General features: G+C 41.5%; 1 protein-coding gene across 1 annotated transcript; it reads left to right on the top strand.

The window, feature by feature from the left end:
* The first annotated feature begins 1,718 nt into the window (after positions 1-1,718).
* On the top strand, positions 1,719-21,521 carry LOC124683468 (proteasome activator subunit 4). The gene is made up of 35 exons (XM_047218003.1): positions 1,719-1,897; positions 3,124-3,226; positions 3,324-3,436; positions 3,516-3,638; positions 4,010-4,111; positions 4,203-4,368; positions 7,293-7,409; positions 7,981-8,048; positions 8,133-8,234; positions 8,324-8,540; positions 8,676-8,903; positions 8,993-9,120; positions 9,220-9,337; positions 9,424-9,639; positions 9,717-9,866; positions 9,964-10,040; positions 10,122-10,339; positions 10,424-10,637; positions 10,752-10,831; positions 10,901-11,018; positions 11,102-11,272; positions 11,574-11,742; positions 11,827-11,870; positions 12,086-12,128; positions 12,207-12,352; positions 12,655-12,749; positions 12,877-13,775; positions 14,489-14,773; positions 14,855-14,950; positions 15,278-15,456; positions 15,800-15,881; positions 16,136-16,257; positions 16,366-16,458; positions 20,939-21,092; positions 21,173-21,521. Exons 1-35 carry the CDS (start codon positions 1,734-1,736, stop codon positions 21,212-21,214), a joined length of 5,442 nt encoding a protein of 1,813 aa, XP_047073959.1. The 5' UTR covers positions 1,719-1,733; the 3' UTR covers positions 21,215-21,521.
* Positions 21,522-21,781: the final 260 nt, after the last annotated feature.

Below are 21,781 nucleotides of genomic sequence, written 5' to 3' on the forward strand. Positions count from 1 at the left end.
GGTTTAGGACGCTCTTGCGAGCTAATAGCCGTACGTCCTGCCATATTGGATTGGTTGTTATGAAATGGGTCTCGTGACGACTAACTTTCAAATGTGACTTTTATACAAGTCCATTTTATCCTCACTACCTTGTCAATCTATATGTGAATTACTGCCATCCTTGTAATAGCTCGATTGTCTTCTCGATCCATGATATGTGATTCATTAGACTAACTATTAATCGGCCACTTAACCTAGTCACGCATGGTCATGCTTCCGAATCATATGATCCGAGAGGGCATAGAGAATATCTCTCTGATCCAGAGGGGTAAAATACCATCTTGATTATCCACGTCACACAACTTGATTCTCAGCTGGCCTGAACCCTGCCCTTTATAACTACCCTATTATGAAACATCATTTGACATAACCTACGCTAACTTGTCCACAACTCAGACTGTACAATAAGTTTGGGTCTATCGATTTCATTGAGTGAGACATACAAATAAGCACTTGCTCGTTGTATCTCAATATGGTTCAGTCCGACTCGCTAAACACTTGAGGCGAGCACTAGTCCATGACAAGTGGAACCGAGTCATCCGCCGACTTGTAGATTAGTCTAAGTCGTGTGTCCAACACAACCTCGACAACAAAGGACAATCATAAATACGTTCGGATACTACATATACGTACATTGTGAATTACATCATACATGATTGCCTCTAGGGAATATTCCCACCAGCTCCCACACGGTACCTCCCTGGTTTGAACTAAGATCAACATTTTGGTAAAGCTAATTGGACACAACCATCTGATTTTGCTGAGCAATAGTGAGATATACAATGTAGCGCATAAGGATGGGGAGAAACATTCATGAGAGGAGGTGGCTCTTCAGCACTGGCAAGCACATGATTAGTGTGGATCTCCATTAAGAATGGAGACCAACACCCCAACCCCACCTAAAGTAGTAATGTGTTTTGACTACCAAGCTACAAGGGATTAATGCCACCTCTTTAAGCATCGTTTTGACCAGAACACGAGCCTTACAAACACTCGACGACGCCATAAAACTAACTTGGCAAAGGAGGACACATCCTAGCTTGTTAACATAATGCTCCATTTGGTAATCACCAATCACCTCTCCTCCGATCAAAAGCCACAAAACACATGGGAGGCGGGGTTGGGGGAAGGAGAAGCCATCAACGTGACAAAATGAAAGGCCCGATTTACCCTTTTATTTTATCATATCTATGGTCTATCGTCACCGGAACATTGCTATATTTGTAAACATGTCATGTGTCTCATGAGTTTTACATTGTTATGTGTGATAGCCCCGTTCTACACTGTTCATTGACAATTCACACCTTCATATGCTCAAACAAGTTTTGATGTGTACACTACTAACCCTAGAAGCCTTTCAGATGAAAAAGGTGTAAATAGAAAAATGAAGAAAATAATAATCTGTAAAAACAAGTCAGAAGTCCACCGTACACCGAGTCCACCAAGCAGGCGGGTAGCCCAGCACGCGAGGGCCAGCCTGCGTCACTGCAAACTGCAGCCTGCCTTGGAGGTGGAGCAGAGCAGCGGTCGCCGTCCGTCTCTCTCTCTACTCTCTAGTCGTCTCCTTCGTCTTGGAGCCGAAGAAAGAAGAAGAGAACCCCGTCCCGCCGCCCATATCTTCTACCCGCCTGCCCGATTAAACCCCAACCAGAAACCATTTCCCATTCCCCATCGCCCCACCCAACGCGCGCGGGATGCACCTCTACAACGCCTGGCTGCCGCCGCCGGTGGCCGAGGCCGCGCGGGCCGAGCCGGCCGCCTTCGCCGCCGCGGTGCGGGCCGCCCAGGCCGCGTGGCGCCCCGGCGCCGACCCCGACTCCGCCTACGCCACGCTCAAGTGGATCTCCGTCTTCGACCTGTAATAATCTACTCCTACTAACACCCCCCTCGCTTTTCCCTCCGATTCGATTCGATGCGATTCGGTCCGGTTCCGCTTTTGCTTTTAAGGTTCTGGATGCGCTTGGTAGCGAGGTCGCGGTCGAGGTTTCCGCGTAGAATCTGGAGGTTCTGCCTTCGATCGCCGATTTCAGGAGGGCTAGCACGGGCTCCTCCTCGTCGTGGCGTGGTCTGCGCGTACCTGCCGAGTGCCGATTTCGTCGCCGGTGGCGTTACTGGGCGCGTGTTGGTGAATTTTGCTGCGCGTCATCCTGAGTGTCCGCTCCCTGGAGTTTTTTTTTTTGACTATGCAGTGAGAAAATTGGAATTAGCTCCGTGCCTGCTCATGGTTCGTAGTTCACAAAGTGTTTGGTTATTGACTTTTTTAGAGAATGTGCGAGAGCGTTCGAACACCTTCTCTTCATTATGAGGCGAAGCAAGCAATCATACACATACACGGACGAGCTACTCTGGTTAAAACACGAAGTAGATGCATAATTAATGTGCACCGGCAATCCGAGCCCATCAAATATGTATAATTAAGACACAAAAGGAATACGAATGCTATACATGATTGTATTATCGTTTTAGGTTAATGTGGCATTTTTTTAAAATCTTAGAGTAGCATGCTGGCTCTAAATGTAGTTCTAGGATGGCTTGTATAAGTATTGGAGGGTGACTACGAATTCGACCGGCCGGGGTCAATTGATTGCTCATGTAGCTTCCTAAGAATAATATGACAGCCTTCATGGGACCGTGGCCAAGGGCTGGATTTTATATTGATGGCTCATGTAGTTATATATACTTACGCAATTACGTAATAGTCTGATTTCTGTAGCCTGTAGGACTATACTTGACAGTATGATTCCTAGAACTTGTATACTGTGGTGATTCTTTACGACAAACCTCGTCCCTAATTTAATCCTAGCCATACAAATTAAGATGGAACTGTTCAAATAACCTACATGACGTGGCTTAATGCGAGAGCTATCAGTGGAGCCTCAGATTAGTAAATACAAGATTTGATACAAGTGAAGTTGGCTTGCACGACCGTGCTTGGATTTTTATATGGAAGTGAGCCTATACTAGGAAGGGTGCAGCTTTCTTTCTGTTGTGGCATACCAGCAACGCAATTAGATCTGGTAAATATGAGGATTACAATTTTTTAGAATGTAACTAACATTAATGTTTTATTTTGTTATGGATTAGTTTTATCAAAGCAAAGAGTGATGTTGCTCCTGGGGATGTACATGCTCTTGTAGAGCTTGGGTTTGGAATATTTCACGCGTCACAGGACAAGTTTGTTGTTCAGGTAATGACCTGCAATCAATGACTAATCTATGTATGGTGAACCTTCGTTTGCTCTTTGGCGAAATTGACATTTTGCTTTGTAACTGATCGGTAACCAGATAAAATGGGGAGGTTTGCTTGTCAGGCTTTTGAAAAAGCATGCGAAGAGGCTTTCACTTGATGTGCAATGGAGGCCGCTTTACGAGACATTGATAAGAACCCATTTCAAGAGGTACAGTTCTGAACACACAAATTTTCCGTTGTTGAAAGAAGTACAGGGAATATCAGCGTGAATGCCGTGCTTGTTTCAGAAACATGGGTCCTGAGGGCTGGAAAGTGCGACAACAACACTTCGAAACCATCACCACCTTGGTGCGAGCCTCTAGGGTTTTCTTTCCTGAAGGTGCGGCTGCTGAGATTTGGTCGGAATTCAGGTTTGGCGGCTTCTTGTTGGCATATTCAGCACATGCAACTTTAGGGAAACTTCCCAAGTACTATGCTTAGGGCTTAAGTGTCATGCTCGTGCTAGTTTAGGGATCTATGATGCAATTGCACCCTGTTTTGTTTCCATGATAAGCCAGTAGGTATACAAAAAGAGAAGCTGAACTCTTGTGTAATATGTGTACTGTTTTTTGTTCTTTGTATTGTTATTATCACTGTTGTTGCGTTCCATACTGCTAGTATTTTTAAAATTTAAAAATTATCACAGTGCGTTAATTGTTTCTTATTACACAACTGGGAGTTTATGCTCTCCATGTTCTGCTGAAATTGAACTGCCTTACCTGATACTCTATTGGAACCACAGGCCCTTGCTGGAAAATCCATGGCATAACTCAGCATTTGAAGGTGTTGGATTTCTCAGGCTGCTTCTTCCTGCAAACTCAAGGAACCAGGATCACTATACAATGTAATTAAAATGGGCACACATTTAAGCAGTAAGCTTCTATTCTCCTCGCTGGACATAAATCATTTTAACTAACTTTGACACTGATTTGTAGGGATTGGATTGCAGAATGTCTAGACATTTGGGACTCTGTCACAAATTGTAATTTCTGGGATATCCAATGGGCTTCAATCATAGCACGTTCTATTAAAAATTCCAGATCCCTTGAATGGGAGAATTTTCTGCCGCTACTGTTTACAAGATACTTGAACATGTTTGAGGTATGTCTGTCTTTCAGCTTGAATTCTTAGGCATTCTTTTTGTGCTAAAATTGAGGTATATGTTCTTTTAATATGGAGAAACATATTTACAAGGCAAGGGAGGGGAAATGTACAAAAAGCTGTACACATCAGGGAAGGAAAAGAAATTAGGCAATAGAATCAGACCTATACCTGCCGTGGGGGAGGATATGGGTGTACCCAAGTCCACACCCAAATTTCCCCATACCCATTTAAGTTTATATTGTCCATACCCAGTTTTTTTGGATAATGCCCATGGGCTACGGGTGACCAATTGGATAATCAAAAATCTGCATCCTATTCATTGTTGTGGGCGTGTGGTCAACCGCAGCAGAGATGCATATCTTGATGACTACCAGAAGCACACAAGTGGTGGTGGCTCCCAACTGCAGCAGTCGGCGGTGATGTACGGTGGCAGCCGGCGGATGACTGCCACGACCTGTGGCGGCGGACGGTGGCTGGCGACCCGCGGCGGCTGACTGCCACGACCTGCGGTGGCCAAGTCCGGCGACCCGTGGCGGCGTCCGGCGGCTGACTACGACGACATGCTGCAGCATCCGACGGCCGACTGCGACGACATGCGGCGGTGGCGGCAACGTGCAAAAGAATCGGGGCACAGGTGATTGCAACGAGAAATTTGGGATTTGGTCAGAGGAAGAAAGGGTAAAATGGGTAACCGATGGATGAGAGGGTATTATCCTCCCCATGCCCAAATTAAAAAGGGTAATTCCTTTTCTGCCCATACCCTACCCATAAGTGTGGGTATGGATTTGGGTAAGGGTGGTGGGCAATAAAACGGCAGGCTTAGGCTTAATCAGACCTGCTAATCAGGATAGCTCTAGACTCTTTGCACAGCTAAAGGAGTGCAAAATAATCTCTGTCCTAAAAAAGATGTTTCCTGCCCATTGGGGAAATTTGGGTGTACCCAAATCCACACCCAAATTTCCACATACCCATTTAAGTTTATATTGTCCATACTCAATTTTTTTGGATAATGCCCATGGGCTACGGGTGAAACCGATTGGATAATCGAAAATCTGCATCCTATTAATTGTCGTGGGCGTGTGGTCAACCGCAGCAGAGATGCGTATCTTGATGACTACCAGAAGCACACAGGTGGTGGTGGCGCCCAACTCTAAATCGGCGGCGACGTACGGTGGCAGCCGGCGGATGACTGCCACGACCTGTGGTGGCGGCCGGCGACCCGTGACGGATGACTGCCATGACCTGTGGTGGCCAAGTCCGGCGACCCGTGGCGGCGTCCGGCGGCTGACTACGATGACATGCTGCGGCATCCGACGGCCGACTGCGACGACATGCGGCGGCGGCCAGGTGAGGCGGTCGGCGGTGGCAATGTGCAGAAGAATCGGGGCACAGGTGGTTGCAACGAGAAATTTGGGATTTGGTCAGAGGAAGAAAGGGTAAAATGGGTAACCTATGGATGAGAGGGTATTATCCTCCCCATGCCCAAATTAAAATGGGTAATTCCCTTTCTGCCCATACCCTACCCATAAGTGTGGGTATGGATTTGGGTAAGGGTGGTGGGCAATAAAACGGCAGGCTTAATCAGACCTGCTAATCAGGAGAGCTCTAGACTCTTTGCACAGCTAAAGGAGTGCAAAATAATCTCTCTCCTAAAAAGATGTTTCCTGGATCTAATATTAGGCGTGCCGTTGTCTAAAATCTGCACATTTGATGTTTCCATATATGCCACTCATAAAAATTTCCTTGAAGAACAGCTGTCGGAAGTTCCTGCACCAACAGGCCATTGTAAATGCACATTTGAAAAACAGGTGGTTGCACATCTATGTGCACAATCATTGCACAACACACATGAAGAATCCTCCAATACATTGAAGTTTTTAGGCATGAACTATCGTCCGACAATGTCTGCAGCATTCATGCGGCAGATTAGGAGGAGCCCGGCAGATGCCTTGAGCTTTGGGGAGCTCTTGGATTCCATATCCATCTGAAGGAAGGGTTAGACTGGACAGTGGGAAAACCATCTTCGTAGCTCCTTTTTTAGAAGTACTTAGAGTTGCCCCAGGTGTAGTTCCAACTGTTATTGCTGCTAGTGTTTTGGAGGATGTTTTGAATTCTTAGGTTCTGAAGCAGCACAAGGTTGTGGAGGAACAGCTCCACCGTGTTGCTACAATGTGGACAGCACAAATGTTGAAGGAACCGCTTCAACGTGCTGCGCTAGATAGCACTCTAGGGGCGTAAGCTAGATATCGCTCTAGGGGCGGAGGCTGTCAAGAGTTTGGTTCAAACTCTCAACACAAGATCTAATCCAAGATCTAAAAGAAGAACACAAAGTTCTCTTTATTGATAGGTAGATGGTACATAGTCTGGGTACATATGTAGAGGCTGGACCTCTATTTATAGGCTGCATGAGCCCTTAAGTTAGCTCTACTCACAACTAGAACATTCTAGGAAACACTACTAAAGCTAGGAAAGAGATAAGTTACAACTCATACCTAGAACACTCTAGAAACCCCTATAATACATATGACTAAAGGATTATTTTATGTGGAATAATATAGAAGTGTGTAGAAGCCAGTACTAAAGTTTAGTTATGTTTTATTTTCTCTACTGTCCTCCATCAGGTTCTAGAAAGCTTGTGTGCTTGATGGAAATTATACTCAGCACTAACCGTTGAATGGTTTCCACCACTCAAGTTATCTCAAGGACTGCAATATTTGTTGATTGAAATGAATCTGTTATTTGTTTTATTTATTTTTCAGTTGGCTTGTCTTCTCACCATGGGTACATTATAAAAGCTCGTCTAATGTTATCTACTAATAAAATTGAGCTCGTCTTATGTTAAAGTACTATTATATGGTAATAAATCCATCCAACAAATTTTTTTTGCACATTCATTGATGTATTTCTGTTTCTGTGGCTAGGTTCCTATATCAGGTGGGAATGGGTCATACCCCTTTCCAGTGGAGGTGCCTAGCAACACAAGATTTTTGTTTTCCACTAAGACCAGATCACCTTCCAAGGCAATTGCAAAGTCTGTTGTAAGTTATTTGCATCCTTTTGACCTTTTTCTTTATATTTGATGCCTTGGTATGGGAATACAATATGCACTAGTAATGAGCAGTGGTGGAGCTAGGATTTTAAGCATATGGGTATGCGCAGTTATAAGAACATTGTTCCACTTCAATAGATTTTTTTTAAAAAGTTGTATAACCCTGCATCAACCTGGCACCGCCCATGGTAATGACCATTTTAATTACGATTTTAGTCTCTTGCTCAGTCGATAGCTAGTAATTTGTGGTTTGTATTTTGCTGATGTAGTTATTAGTTATTACTGCTATTCATGATTTGTTACTCCCTCCGACCCATATTACTTGATGCTAAAATGGATGTATCTACAACTAAAATATGTCTAGATACATCTATATTACCATCAAGTAATATGAATCGGAGGGAGTAGTTATTACTGCTCTTCATTATTTAGTTCCTATGGAACAAGCTTGCCAAAGGAAATATATGCTACATTATAATATTTGTGAACATAATAGCTTGTTGCATTAATAACCAAAGCAATATATCACTCATGTATTTTTTATTTTCGTTTTTTTCCAGGTGTATCTTTTGAAGCCTAAAAGTCTAGCACTGGAGCAATTTGAGAAGCTCATAAATTTTCTAGAACAGTTTGTCTTCTGGTTTTAGGCTTCTTTTTTACTTGTTAGGCTGCCTTCTTACTTTGATTAAACTTGTGTCTTTCTGGCTTTTAGGTTCTATCATCCATCAAATGGGGGTCGTTGGACCTACTCATTGGAGCGTTTTCTTCGATATCTTGTTTTTTACTTCGAAAGACGCCTTCAAGATGAACAATTGTAAGGGATTAGTCTTAACTCGATCTGCAACTTGTAGGTTCTTCATTTTATTGCCTGCATTTTCATCTGATGTAATATTTGCACTGTAGTTACACAATGGATGAGAAAAACAAACAGCTTTGTTTGGGAAAGGAAGAAAGGGCGTCTTTTATCAAAGTAGTCCTGAAATTACTGGATCGTGGTCAGTATAGCAAGGACGATTCTCTTGCTGAAACAGTATCGATTGCAACTTCAATCCTGTCTTATGTTGAGCCATCCATGGTGCTTCCGTTTCTTGCAACAAACTTCCAACTAGCCTTAGAAACAGTAAGGATACATTTGCGGCATACCTGTTATTATTTTTCTAGAGCTTGGATGTCCTTGTAACCTACAGTAACCCTACAATCTGTATAGTTTTCAGTTAACTCGAAAGCAAGCTAATTGCCTTAATTTTTCTGACAGACTACTGCCACCCACCAGTTAAAAAATGCTGTCACTTCTGTCGCATTTTCTGGACGTGCACTTCTTCTAAGTTCTTTGTGTTCAGCTCAGTCTGATGATAGTAGCACTGTTGATACGCTCAATGATCTTATTGTCACTTCTCTTTCAAATGCATTGCTTGGTATGGATGCGAACGATCCGCCTAAAACTATAGCGACAATGCAGTTAATTGGTTCCATATTTTCAAATGTGAGTATGTATTGTTTTACCTTGTCTTTCAATACTGGTCCCATGATAATGGCGTGTGACGTTTAGCTAACCATCGTCGATGCTTATAGCTGGCTACAGTTGGTGTTAGTGACGATGTGCCTGCTTTCCTCCAATCTTCCTCTCTGTCAGACTGGCTGGATGAGTTCTTTTGTCGTCTATTTTCTGTGCTTCAGAATTTGGAATCAAGTAGTCCCATGTAAGCTGTGATTGCTAACTCTTGTATTTGAATTACCATTACTACTGATTTTTTTTCCTGACCAAGGTAAATGACATTTGTATTATTTGGATGTGGCAGTTCAGAGGGTTACCAAGCCTCAATCATGTCGGGAACTTTTCTCGTTGAGGACAGCCCTCACTATTTCTGCATGCTAGAAATACTTTTGGGGAAGTTATCAAAAGCCTTATTTAATCAGGTATTGTACTGTAGTTAAACTGTCGTGAAAAGCTTAATCATGCGAATTTTATGTCATGCTCATCTTTGTCCCTTTCGAATTGGCAGTCCCTGAAAAAAATTGCCAAGTTTGTCAATTCAAATATCCTTCCTGGTGCTACTTCAGAAGTTGGACTTCTTTGTTGTGCCTGTGTTCATTCATATCCTGAGGAGGCTTCTGTCTACCTTCTAAAGCCTATCTTAATGACTATCATGTCCTCCTTCGAAGGCACTCCAACAACAGGTTATGTTGGAAGAGCAGTTCCTAACAATACAGCTACTAAGGTTTGTTCAAAACCGAAAACATTTATTGCTTGAGCTCTGACATGCATCACACACCAGTTGCTTGGATGCCCTTGCAGGCTACACTTTCTCCTGCTCTGGAAACAGCACTGGACTATTATCTGAGGGTTTTGGCTATATCCATCAGTTATGCTGGTCCCGCCTTACTCAACTATAGAGAAGAATTAAAGCACGTAATTGTGTCTGCATTCCAGGCCCCTTCATGGAAGGTTTATATCCCCTATATTTTCATACATTTGGACAGACAGTATACCTTATATTTTGCATTTTAAAATCACGAATTTCCCTTTCCTTTGGAGTAACTAGGTCAATGGAGCTGGTGATCATCTCCTTCGCTCTGTTCTAGGAAATCTGGTTTCGTATTATCCACTGGATCAGTATAAGTATGTTTAGCCTATATATACTATGCTAGTTTCTTCATTTATTTATGGATGTTGCCAATAAATAATTATGTGGTTTTGTAGGCCATTTTCTTGCCATTCTATTGCTAATATTATTGAACCATGGGGTTGTTCAAAAGCTCACCAAGGCAGTGAGGCTGAAATGCTGAAGTTTTCTCCAAAATGGCATGATCCCAGTCAAGATGAACTGTCGTTTGCCAGTGAGTTGTTAGACTTTCATTTTCAATCAGCTTTGGAAGATCTTTTGGCTATTTGCCAAGCGAAAATTCATTCTGACAAAGGTATACTCTAGTTCTGAGCTTATCTCATTATTCTTCTTTCTGTAAGTGTTCCTTTGATGTTTAGTTGTTTTGTTCTTTTGGCAGGAGATGAGAAGGAGCACCTAAAAGTAACACTATTGCGCATTCATTCTGCATTGCAGGGAGTAATGTCATGTTTACCTGAAATGCGTCCATCATATAAAGATGGGAGGTCCAAGGTAGTAGAGCCCAGTTTCTTTATTGCAGGATCTTCTGGTAGCACCGTTGGCAGCTCTGAAATGCGTGAAAAGGCTGCAGAACTTGTGCACTTAGCTTGCAGGTAACATTTATTGTACACCATCCAGGTTTACTTAATATAATAATTCTTAAGCTTATATTTGCTCTTAGTATTTGCAAGTTTGGTTAGTCTCAGCATTGGCATTTCTTTTCACAGGTACTTACTGAAGGACAGAACTGATGATAGCATTCTCCTAGCACTTGTAGTACGCGTGATCGATGCTTTGGCAAACTATGGTATGGTAGCTGAAGTTCAAACTCATGTTTAGTACTTTTGACTGTTTATGTAAGAGTGTACTGCTGTAGGTAGCTTGGAATATGATGAATGGTCAAGTCATGTTCAAGCTTGGAAATTAGAATCTGCCGCCATCATTGAGCCTCCATGCAACTTCATTGTTCCATTTCATGCTCAAGGAAAAAAGAGGTAGGTCTGTCCTATTTTGTGTAATCTGATTCTACTTCATGGATTTTGATTGTAAATCATTTTTTTTTTTTTGCTTCTGTTAGGCCTAGATGGGCCCTTGTTGATAAAGCACACTTGCATAATACGTGGAGATGTGCACAATCATCATACCAGAGATACCGTACAAATGCAGATGTGTCTCCATCCAGCATCATGGTTACTATGGTGAATGATCTCCTAGATCTCTCACTACACAATTATGAAACTGTTCGCTCGTGAGCTCTCTTTCCTTCTCTTGATTTATGTATGTGTGACTGGTTGCTGCCAACAAATTGTAGTATGCATTTCATTCGAATATTGCCTCAACATTTGCAATACATATTAATTCAAGAAACTGCTGTATACATTATGGCTCTTCTATTGTTCCTCTCTATTTTTGAGTTGTCTTTGTTTGCTCGATATTGATAATGGCCTCATTGCATATGAAGTTTTGATCAAATGGTCATGCGGTCATGTTGTAATGACCTACTTTAATCTGTTATGATGCTTCCCTATTATTAAATTCTTTTGATACAGGTATGCCGGAAGATCCCTAACAAAATTGCTGAAGCGCTGGCCTTCTCTAATCTCCAGTTGTGTTCTTATCTTGACTGAGAATTTGCGTGACTCAAAAGCCCCTGAACATGTGGTGCTTGGTTCTTGCAGCATTCTCTCATCACATACTGTGTTAAGACACTTGACAACTGTATGTCTATTTCAAACTTCATATACTTTATAATTAAGTTATGTCAGTAAGGTTGATAATGTTAACGTTCATTGTTCAATGTAGGACTCTCTTTCCCTCTCTTCATTTATCATGGGAATTTTGGAAAGGTAATTTGCAAATACTCTAGGTTCTCTTATCATTTCTAACAGCTTAGAACTATCAGCAGTGTTTAATTGTATAACACATTTCATTGTATTCTACATTTCATTGTATTTTACACACAAACAAATATGAGTAAGGAAAGAAATCCCGCATTATGTTTTTGTTAAACAAGGAACTGTATTGATATGTATGTACTAAACCAAATCCTTTTCTTCTGTAGCTCTCATCATGAATCGCTTAAGTGCCAGAAAGCTATTACTGAGGTATATTTCATTAACAGAAGATGAAGAAAGCAAAAAACTATATTTGCCACTGAAATGATCTGTATATGATGTTTGCAGCTCTTTGTGAAGTACAATATACGTTTCTCTGGAATATCGAGGGGTTTCTTCAAAACTTCTGAAAGTCAGTCTGACAAGCCGGGATTTATCAGTTTGTTTTCTCAAATTAATGCTTTGGGCTTTGAGACTAACAGTCTCCATTGGCGGTAAGCCATTTGTACATGACAACCATCTGTTCATAACTGTCATATCTGTAGTATCATCTAGCACTTTTGTTTTCTTTTCCTTGAAAGATCAAATATCTTTTTGTTCAATGTAAATATGGAAAACATTCTTTCCAACAGTTTCTCTACTTTAATTTTCCATATAGAATTTCACTCGAATTCTATGCATTGCTATAATTGGTATACCCACCAGCAAATTCACCATGCCCACAACCTGTGCTGCCTCATCTACATAGATCCTGCTGCATGCAATTTACTTAAACTTGTAAGTTGCATACTTTCAGGTACAACCTGATGGCCAATAGAGTACTTCTGTTACTAATTTTGGCATCCAGAAGTGAGCCTGACATATATTCACAAATTCTGGCGGAAACTGCTGGTATGGATCGTTTGCTCTTATAACATGGAAATGGGACATGTACCACATGCATGTTCCTGAAAGACCGACTTGGGCATTTCTGTCATGACTTTGTCCTTTATTGTCTAAAATGACTGTTTTATGTTAGGTCATTTCTTAAGGGATTTGAAGAGTCAACTCCCCCACTCAAGGATGCTTGCAATATCTGCGCTGAACACACTATTACACGGAACACCTGATAAGGCATCTGTTAAAGACTCACAACAGCCATTAGATCACCTAGAAGAAAGCAGCATTTTGTCCACAGGAAATTTCTTGAATGACATAATCCAGGAGGAAGGATTTATGAGTGACACACTAACCAGTCTATCTCATGTCCACATTATTTCTGATAATGATGGTTCATCGAAAGCAAGTTACGGAGCTTCATCTTTTCAAAGTGGGTCTGACAAAGCAATGACTTACTTCTATTTTGATTTCTCTGCCTCATGGCCATGCACCCCTAGTTGGATTTCTTTAGTGGGCGGTGGCACGTTCTATTCCAGCTTTGCTAGGATATTCAAAAGACTTATACAACAATGTGGAATGCCAGTAATATCTTCACTTCAGACTGCACTGGAAGAATTTCTGAGTTCAAAAGAGAGATCGAGACAATGTGTAGCGGCTGAAGCCATGGCAGGCATGCTTCACTCTGATGTCACTGGGAATTTGGAGTCTGGGAGTGACTGGTTGATGCTTCAGTTGCAGAAGATTGTGTTAGCTCCATCTGTGGAATCAGTTCCTGAATGGGCAACTTGTATTCGATATGCTGTTACTGGGAAAGAAAGATCTGGAACTCGTGCTCCAGCTCTCAGGCAAAGAGTATTAGATTGCTTATGTACAGCAGTTCCTCAATCCATAGCAACTAGTGTACTTGCCAAGAGATATTCTTTTCTGTCTGTAGCTCTGATTGAAATTTCTCCACGCAAAATGTCTCCAGCAGAGGAGCAGTACCATGTTAAAATTCTCAATGAACTGCTTGACAACATGAGTCACTCGTCTGCGCAGGTAACATTAGATAACTTCAGTGTGAGAGTATTTTATTATTCCATTTGTCATTATTTGAGTTGATACTGTGGTCGCACCGAAGGAATTTTTCCTCGACATATTTAGCAACAGGTTCCCCTTTGTTCTGGAAGGACTGATTTGAGTGTTGAATGTTGTAAACTAAATCTTCACATTCAGCCCCCTTCACTATGATTTAGGGTCTATGTCAATGTATGCATATTGCTGTAACCAGTCTTAGACTGCTGGATTAAATTCCTGTAGATTGTATTACACTTGTTAATGCTTGAAATATTTTCTTGTGAGTGACTGGCATAATTGTTAGATGAATCAGCTTTGGGCTACCGGAGGATGCATACCATGCTTATATGACTTGAACTCTCTTTGGGGCGTGACTATCGACTGGCATAACTGTCCGATTTGTCCACACTAGCTACTGGAGGAATACATGACAAAGCACCTTTTACATGTCAAACTCCATTAATAAACTCATTTTTGTTAGCGCTGGCACAACTGCACAAGTCTTTTGAATATCATTTTTGCTATAACTCCATAATGAAAATTTATAATTTATTATTAGTTCCAAAAATAACGATCAATCCATCCCCTCCTATTGGCTCCCACCCCCATTGCCAATTGACACTGAACAGAAATATTAATCATCTCGGATGAATATGAAGTCTTATTTGTTTCTTTTCATTCATTTTGGAGTTCAGGTAAGAGAAGCGATTGGTGTGGCCATGTCTATCACATGCTCTAACGTGAGACTATCTGGGTCATTTGGGCCTTCATGTTCATCAGGAGAACTGTGTGGGGATGTAAGCATGGCTGAACAAACAGGAAATGAATATTGGTCCAAACGTTTGACAGATGGAGCTACCGAATTATCTGTGCGTATACAGAACAATATTCAGTCTAAGCAACTGGAGCTGGCATCGGATTCGGGAACTGAAAATGGCTTGGACAATAAAGATGACGCTGATGCTAAAAGAATGGAAACGGTGCTTATTTCATACCTTTTCTCCTGGTCGAAATGTGTACTATTCCATTTCTTATTCCAGGCTTATGCTTTTCTTTTGCAGATTTTTCATTTCATGATCGCGTCTCTGAAGTCTGGGAGATCTTCTGTTCTATTAGATGTTATTATTGGGCTCTTCTATCCTGTTCTATCACTACAGGTATATAATATTGTAACTTTACCATAGTTGCTATAACCCTATCATAGATGAATAGGATTTTCTTTCTTGCTTGTTTTTTCATGGTATCATTAGAGCTCTAAGAATGATGTAGTGAAAAACTTTCTTTTTTTGTGTGGTTGATGTCTCTTCATTTTGAGGAAGGGCAGAAGTTGATCCTGCCTATTTAAATTCTTGTAACATGCAATTTTCTTGTGTCCAAAGTTTAAAGTTTGTCAAAAAACTTTAGTATGGAGTAGGTCATCTGCCTCTTAATTAAGAATGACTAAGTGTATTCTAACACTTTGATGGCCCTATGTGTTTTTTCAGGAAACATCAAATAAAGACTTGTCATTGCTCGCAAAGGCAGCATTTGAATTGCTAAAATGGCGGATTTGGCAGCGCCCTTTTCTTGAAACAGCTATTACGGCTATCCTCTCTTCGGTCAATGATCCTAATTGGCGAACCAGATCTGCGTTGTTATCATATCTCAGGACCTTTACGTACAGGTTCAAATCCTCTCTTGTGGTTGCTATTTTTCCGATAAAGGTTTTAGTCCACAATGCGTTGTGCGTTGTTAATTTCATGCTCAGTGTGAAAGATTTGTCTTGATAGTACTTATCAGTCTCAAAACCTAAGTCATTGCTACAAACGGCACTCTGGTTGTATCTATTGTACTGTGAAATGAATTGGTGAAGGGTATTGTATCTTATATTCTCATTAAGGGTGATAGGAACATGCGATATAGTCTCTTGACCGAATACTGTTTCTTTAGTTGTCATGTGGTTTGTGATTCTCCCAGTGGTCCTGGAGCTAACGGAGAGTTAATGCAATATATTATTTTTGTCACAGGCACACATTCCTTCTTTCTGGCTCAGAGAAATCACAAATCTGGCAAACAATTGAGAAGTTACTTGTGGATAACCAAGTTGAGGTGTGTATTTGGCCTTTATTCATTCAACATTTTGTTTTCCTCAATTCGTTATTTAAGAAGCTGTGTACTATTTGTCTGCTTGACATGAAAATATGAGCTAAATTACTGTTACTATGCTAGTCGTTGCCTTGTTATAAAGCACTATGATTGTGCTGTTCTTGTTAGACATCCTCTAAGTGAAGGTACCTGCTGCCAGTTGTATGAGCTTACTGCGTGTTCTTGCAGTAAGGAAATGTGTACAATTACTGTTTCAGGTCAGGGAGCATGCTGCTGGTGTTCTTGCAAGCTTAATGAAGGGTATAGATAAAGATCTATCCAAGGATTTCCGTGATAGATCATATGCACAAGCCCAACGTATCCTTGATACTAGGAGAAGGTAAATTTTGTACTGAATATCTGATATTACCATATAATAATCTTTTCATATCACCTCTTGTTGACGAGATAATTTGGTAATATCGATCAATGTTTTTTTACTTTGCAGAACTCCAAAGTCGGGTCACCCTGTTGCTACCATCCATGGTGCAGTACTTGCTTTGACGGCTTCGGTGCTTTCTGTCCCATACGACATGCCAAGGTACTCTCTCCGTGGCTTTTACCTGTACTTGTTGCATATTATTACTCTGTACCATAATATAAGATCTTATTAAAACCAACTAGGAAGCATAGGCGCGGCGGCACGCCGTGCCAGTGGTATTATTATTCTTTTAGCATACATAGTTACTCTTAGCTCCTTCTAAGATATATAGTAAAGCAAGTTTTATTTTACTTGTAATTGTATCGGATGGCTAGCATGTTGATGGATGGAGTTAGTTACATTCAGTCATATAATGGTCCATTGGTCCATCTAAATGATTGAATGTAACGTTGATGGATGGAGTTAGTTACATTCAGTCATCCTCTTGCACAAACACTAACTTAACTGACACAAACTGCCGTGGCTAACTGGAATACTGAATTTCAAACACTTCGGCAGCATTTACAAAGACAGTACGTTAGTTACAACATACTGCAGCGAAAACCACGGATAGTGCTTGCACATCAGCACCAACCATTTCAAATCTTATGGCTTGGTACACATGTAGAATGTGCAAGAGGGAAAAAAGAGGAAATCGCACATGCAAACTAACACACCTACACCTCACCAAGCTCTGTATATGTTTCAGCAAACACCAAACTCTAAGATAAATGAATTTAAGAGAGCTCAGTGAGGATGACCAGCAGTATGTGAACTTCAGTATCAGCTACCATAAGCCTATTGATGCGAGGAACTCCAACGGAAGAATGGTGCTTCTAGTAGAAAGCTAAATCTGAAAGAAAGAATAACGAAAAATGACATCAGTTAATCTCGCTAATGCTTCTCCTTTGTCTTCCTCGGCATTTTGCCACGCATCAGCAAAGATGAACGTTTCTAAGGTGTAAACTGAACCTCTTTTTAGCTATGGCTTGAATTGGTCTATACAATTAGCTGGCACACATCCTTCCATTCTGTTCCTCTAGGATAGAAGTAAGATTCAATGCTTCTTGGACTAAAAAAATCTGCTGCAAAAAATATATTAAGAGAGGTATACAACGTAAACTAAATTTTCGAGTCTAGTACAGAGGGATGTCTGAAAACATTATTACCTTGCCGACACCAATTAGTTAGAAACCTAGCCAACACGACTCAGAAGAATGAAAATATTACAGAAATGGTAAGCATGCAGCTGAACATAAAGTAACTCTAGTGATATCTAGACAACGTGTAACTCAGAAAAATGGAAGAGTGTATGTCTGAACCAATGCGCCAAGAAAAATTGCTCCAGCCATTAAATTTAGCAGCTTGCTCGCCCATTAAGTCAAGAGAGGCACACAATAGTCATACTAAGTTATCTAACCACATACTTAAATATATATATACTCACCTAATGTTTATGGAGGAAAAAGCTAGGGAATCCGTAAACGTATAAATCTAGAATCCACCATGTGAAAATTTGGAAACTTGCCAGTGAAACAACATGCTTTGTAGCTCAGTGCAACACCTCAGGTTTACTGACGATGCCACAGCCTGCTATTTCAAATAATTAGCCTCTTCTTGTTTTATATATCCATCACATATGTTTTTTACACGGCATTTTCTCTCACTGACCTTTCTTATATCCATGAATCAGAGAATATGGTATAGTGCGTCCTCATCACCTTGGCATGAAGCTAAAAATAGAACACCATGTGTGATGAGTGTGACAAATAGAACAATGGCACAATGTGGGTGGAGTTTTTCATAGAAGCGATATAAAATACCATGTTTTCCAAACATTATAAATGAACATTATTGGCAGAGAAAATCACTCAACAATCTCTTCTAGACGTTTCAGGACACATGTGGCACGCAGCTGAAATCAACATGTGTACCTTAGCAACAAAACTCTCTGCCCATGGTACCGTTAGTTCCCGCTGTACTATCTGCACTCACCTAGTATTGAAAATCTTGACCAATTTAGCCACGGGAGTGGAGATGTTGAAACACTTTTACTGGGAAAATCAGAACTGTAGTTATGGATTGCATAATTATACCCTATATAAAAGTTGAACAGATTAGTAAACGCTAAATAAAAGAAAGAATGTGTATTGACAAACTGAAAACCTGAAACGGGATAGTATTGCTGGGTTTTCATAGCTAAGCCTGTTGAATTAGGAAATCTGAAATTTAAAGTACACTAATCTAGAACCAAAACCGAATCAATAAATTAAGTAGACCTTCATTTTGTTTTTTCCATGAACACTGTGCAATACAATCTTTTCACTGGTTGCTACATAAGGAGGGCTTATGATTACACTTACGAAGCGTTCACTACTGCCAGGCATATAATTATACAAATGAGAAAAGAAACCGTAACTGTGACATGACTCCTGTGCAATTCAGGAAATAAAAGCACTACAGAAGATTAAAAATTGCTTGGCCAACAGGCTTACTCTAAGAAGTGAAGCCGTGGTCTTAAGATCCCAGTCGGTCTGTCTATGATAACTATACTTGGAATGTTTGGGTGACTTATCAGAAAGTGATGGCGCTTAGACACTTGATCGAGCTGATTCAGCGTGTAAGATGGTCTCATTTGCATGATCAAATGACATTGATTCGTGTGAAGTTTACTGCATGGAAAAGAGATTAGAGGCAGCACAGTTAGTCGTATTGATGCTTCTCTCATTTGTGTGAAGTTCACTCCAAAATTGGGCCTGTCAATGGATAGCCCTCTGAACAGTGTTAGAATAGTATGGACAGTGTAAAAGATGAACATTTTTAGTCCTCTCACCTTCTGAATTCAAGGCAAGCGGTTTTACTGAATCACCTTCTTAAAATGCAGAGTCAAACCTTTATCTAGCCAGGAAAAAGACACCTCAGTCTTGCTCTTGCAATCGCGGAGCCTGTCGTGGATAATTTACCAATCATATGATCAATCAGGACAACAATTTTTTTTAAATGAATCACGGTAACAATCAACCTATAATGTAGTACTCACATTCTCTTGCATGACAGTCAAACTTTACTAACACTTCATGTGTCATCCACAATTGGGTGGTCACCTCGCATAGAACTCAACAACACAGAGCACCAATAGTCTGAGCTAGTCTCTCTCGTCGATGATGGCGAGCTGCAAATCCTGAGTTGTAAACGATGCCATCAAGGAGTAAATCTTTTTTCTAATATTAATACCTTGGTAACTAAGCAAGAGCTAAATCGAGGAGCCTACCCATGACCCCATGAGGCCCATATCCTCGGTGGCGCGCTAGAAGGCCCTGCAGCAGGTTGAGGCAGTCCTTCACGGTCATCTCCTCCTGCAAGAAGCTGAGAAACTCCACCCTACTGTCCGGGAGGCGCAGACCTCGAATTTATGGCCGAGGAAGGCAAACTTCAGGCTATCGTTGGCTTTTACGAAGTTGCTGCCGTCGAGCTCCTCGATACCGGCGATGGTGTGGAGATGTGTGGTTTTGCCGGTGCCATTGACGCCCACGAGCCCCACCTTCTACCCGCGCTGCACCTCAAGGACACCAGTTGGATATGCCCTCTAGCCACACACCCGACGGGATGGTCGACGCGCCACTGTTCGACTGCTTCTTGCTGGACATAAAACCGGATTCAGCTGTGGCGGAGTCATTGGAGAGGAGCACAGATCACCCCTCGGCTATGCCCCCTTCTGAAGTGGTGGTCACGTATGAAGATAGAGAGGCGTTGAGGCGTCCATGGATGGGGAGTGTCGGCGATGGAGAGGGGAAGGGAGAGATGGAGGGGATAGAGGGCTGGACACTCTGGAGCTCCGGTGGCGGGCTGGTTCCCTTCAGCGGCGCCGGCGAGAGGAGGAGGGCAGGAGGTCTTCCCTGGGCAGGCGATCGAGGCAAATAAAGCGGTGGGGAACAGAGCTCTCTCGATCCAATCGAAGAGTCAGGACTTCTCGACCTGATTAAAGCGGTGTGTCCAAAAACAACTCCAAGCGGTAGCATAAAGTAAAAAAAACGTGGCAAGGCATAAAAAAATTCTCACCACGGTAATTACCGGGAGCCTCCTAACAATACTACGGAAAGGAATCGTAGTAGCCGGTTGCCGGTAACCTTCACACCCGGAAAAAAGGAAGTAAAAATTATCTAGACGGATGACCAAGCGAAGTAATAAATAAGAGAGACACGCGTCGCGATAGGCGTAAAGGGAAGACACGGAAAATAGGCTATCTACAGTATCCAAACTAATCTAGGTGTCCTAATCTGTTCAACTTTTATATAGGTATAATTTACTCATATATTGGTTGTAATAATATATTTTATTATATGGGACAGAGGGAGTAGTAGATTAGTAGCAGGTGACACTACCTTGGCAAGGAAAGCAGGATGCCCTGTCCGCAGTTGATCTCTTTGATTATACGCTAGCAACATAACATTTGATGGTTGCTCCATATTTACCTTGACAAGGAAAGCAGGCTGCACCGTGGGCAGTTGATCTCTTTGTTTACACTAGGGACAGCTCTGTTGATAGTTCCATTGTTCCATACTTGCATGAGTCTACAAAATACTTACCCTGGTCTTTGCAGCTGGCTTCCTGGTCACGTAACCCTGCTCGCCCGCTTCATCCGCGAGCCATCCCCCGTGAAATCTACTGTGACCAAGGCCGTTGCAGAGTTCAAGAGGACGCATGCAGACACGTGGAGCATCCAGAAGGACGCCTTCACAGAGGATGAACTGGAGGCAAGCTCGAAATCCTCAGTTTGCCGTTGCATGAGTCAATGTTCATTTCTCACATATTTTTTACTCCGTTTATGTCGCAGGTTCTGCGTGACACGTCCTCCTCCTCGTCGTACTTTGCTTAGACGCAATGACCGATCTTTTGCGGTACAGCAACAGAAGATTTTAAGGAGTTAGCCAGGAAGAAGACTATTTGACGTGCTGGTGATAGAAGATTTTACGATTTATAATTTTGAAAATCAATGAACTGCCGGTGGTGATCATAGATTCATAGTTACATATTGTTGTATTATAGTTAGTTTAGTCAATAAAGGCTTTTTTCTTCATACAGTGATGCACGTTATACAAATAGAACAGGTGCTTGATATATGGACTTGAATGATTCTGTAGTCTGAAATTTACTTGTGCGATTTTATTATTTTGTTTCGCCAAGCACCGGGATAACAGAAGCAGGTCTTGCATTCCAGAGGGCTATAATCGAAGATACACCCTCTGGCCCTAAATATTTGTTACATGTTCAATGAATCTAGACTATTTTAGCCTATATTTTTCTTAAATCTGCAACAAGTATTTAGGGCTGGAGGGAGTACTATTATTTCTGGTACACAAGTACTACTTGTATCAACGGAAAATGCCTTCCTTTGAGTGATGTTTAAACTATTGATATGGAACACTTGACGTGGAAAATTATT

Source organism: Lolium rigidum, chromosome 1 (assembly GCF_022539505.1).
Source record: "Lolium rigidum isolate FL_2022 chromosome 1, APGP_CSIRO_Lrig_0.1, whole genome shotgun sequence".
Lineage (NCBI taxonomy): Eukaryota > Viridiplantae > Streptophyta > Magnoliopsida > Poales > Poaceae > Lolium > Lolium rigidum.

What these genes read in the sequence shown, in the direction of transcription:
- LOC124683468 (XM_047218003.1), top strand. Translation starts at nt 1,734, where the DNA reads ATGCACCTCTACAACGCCTGGCTGCCGCCGCCGGTGGCCGAGGCCGCG. An exon ending in AACCAGGATCACTATACAAT is followed by an intron (nt 4,112 to 4,202) that starts GTAATTAAAATG and finishes ACTGATTTGTAG; the next exon opens with GGATTGGATTGCAGAATGTC. An exon ending in CAAAAGCCTTATTTAATCAG is followed by an intron (nt 9,338 to 9,423) that starts GTATTGTACTGT and finishes TCGAATTGGCAG; the next exon opens with TCCCTGAAAAAAATTGCCAA.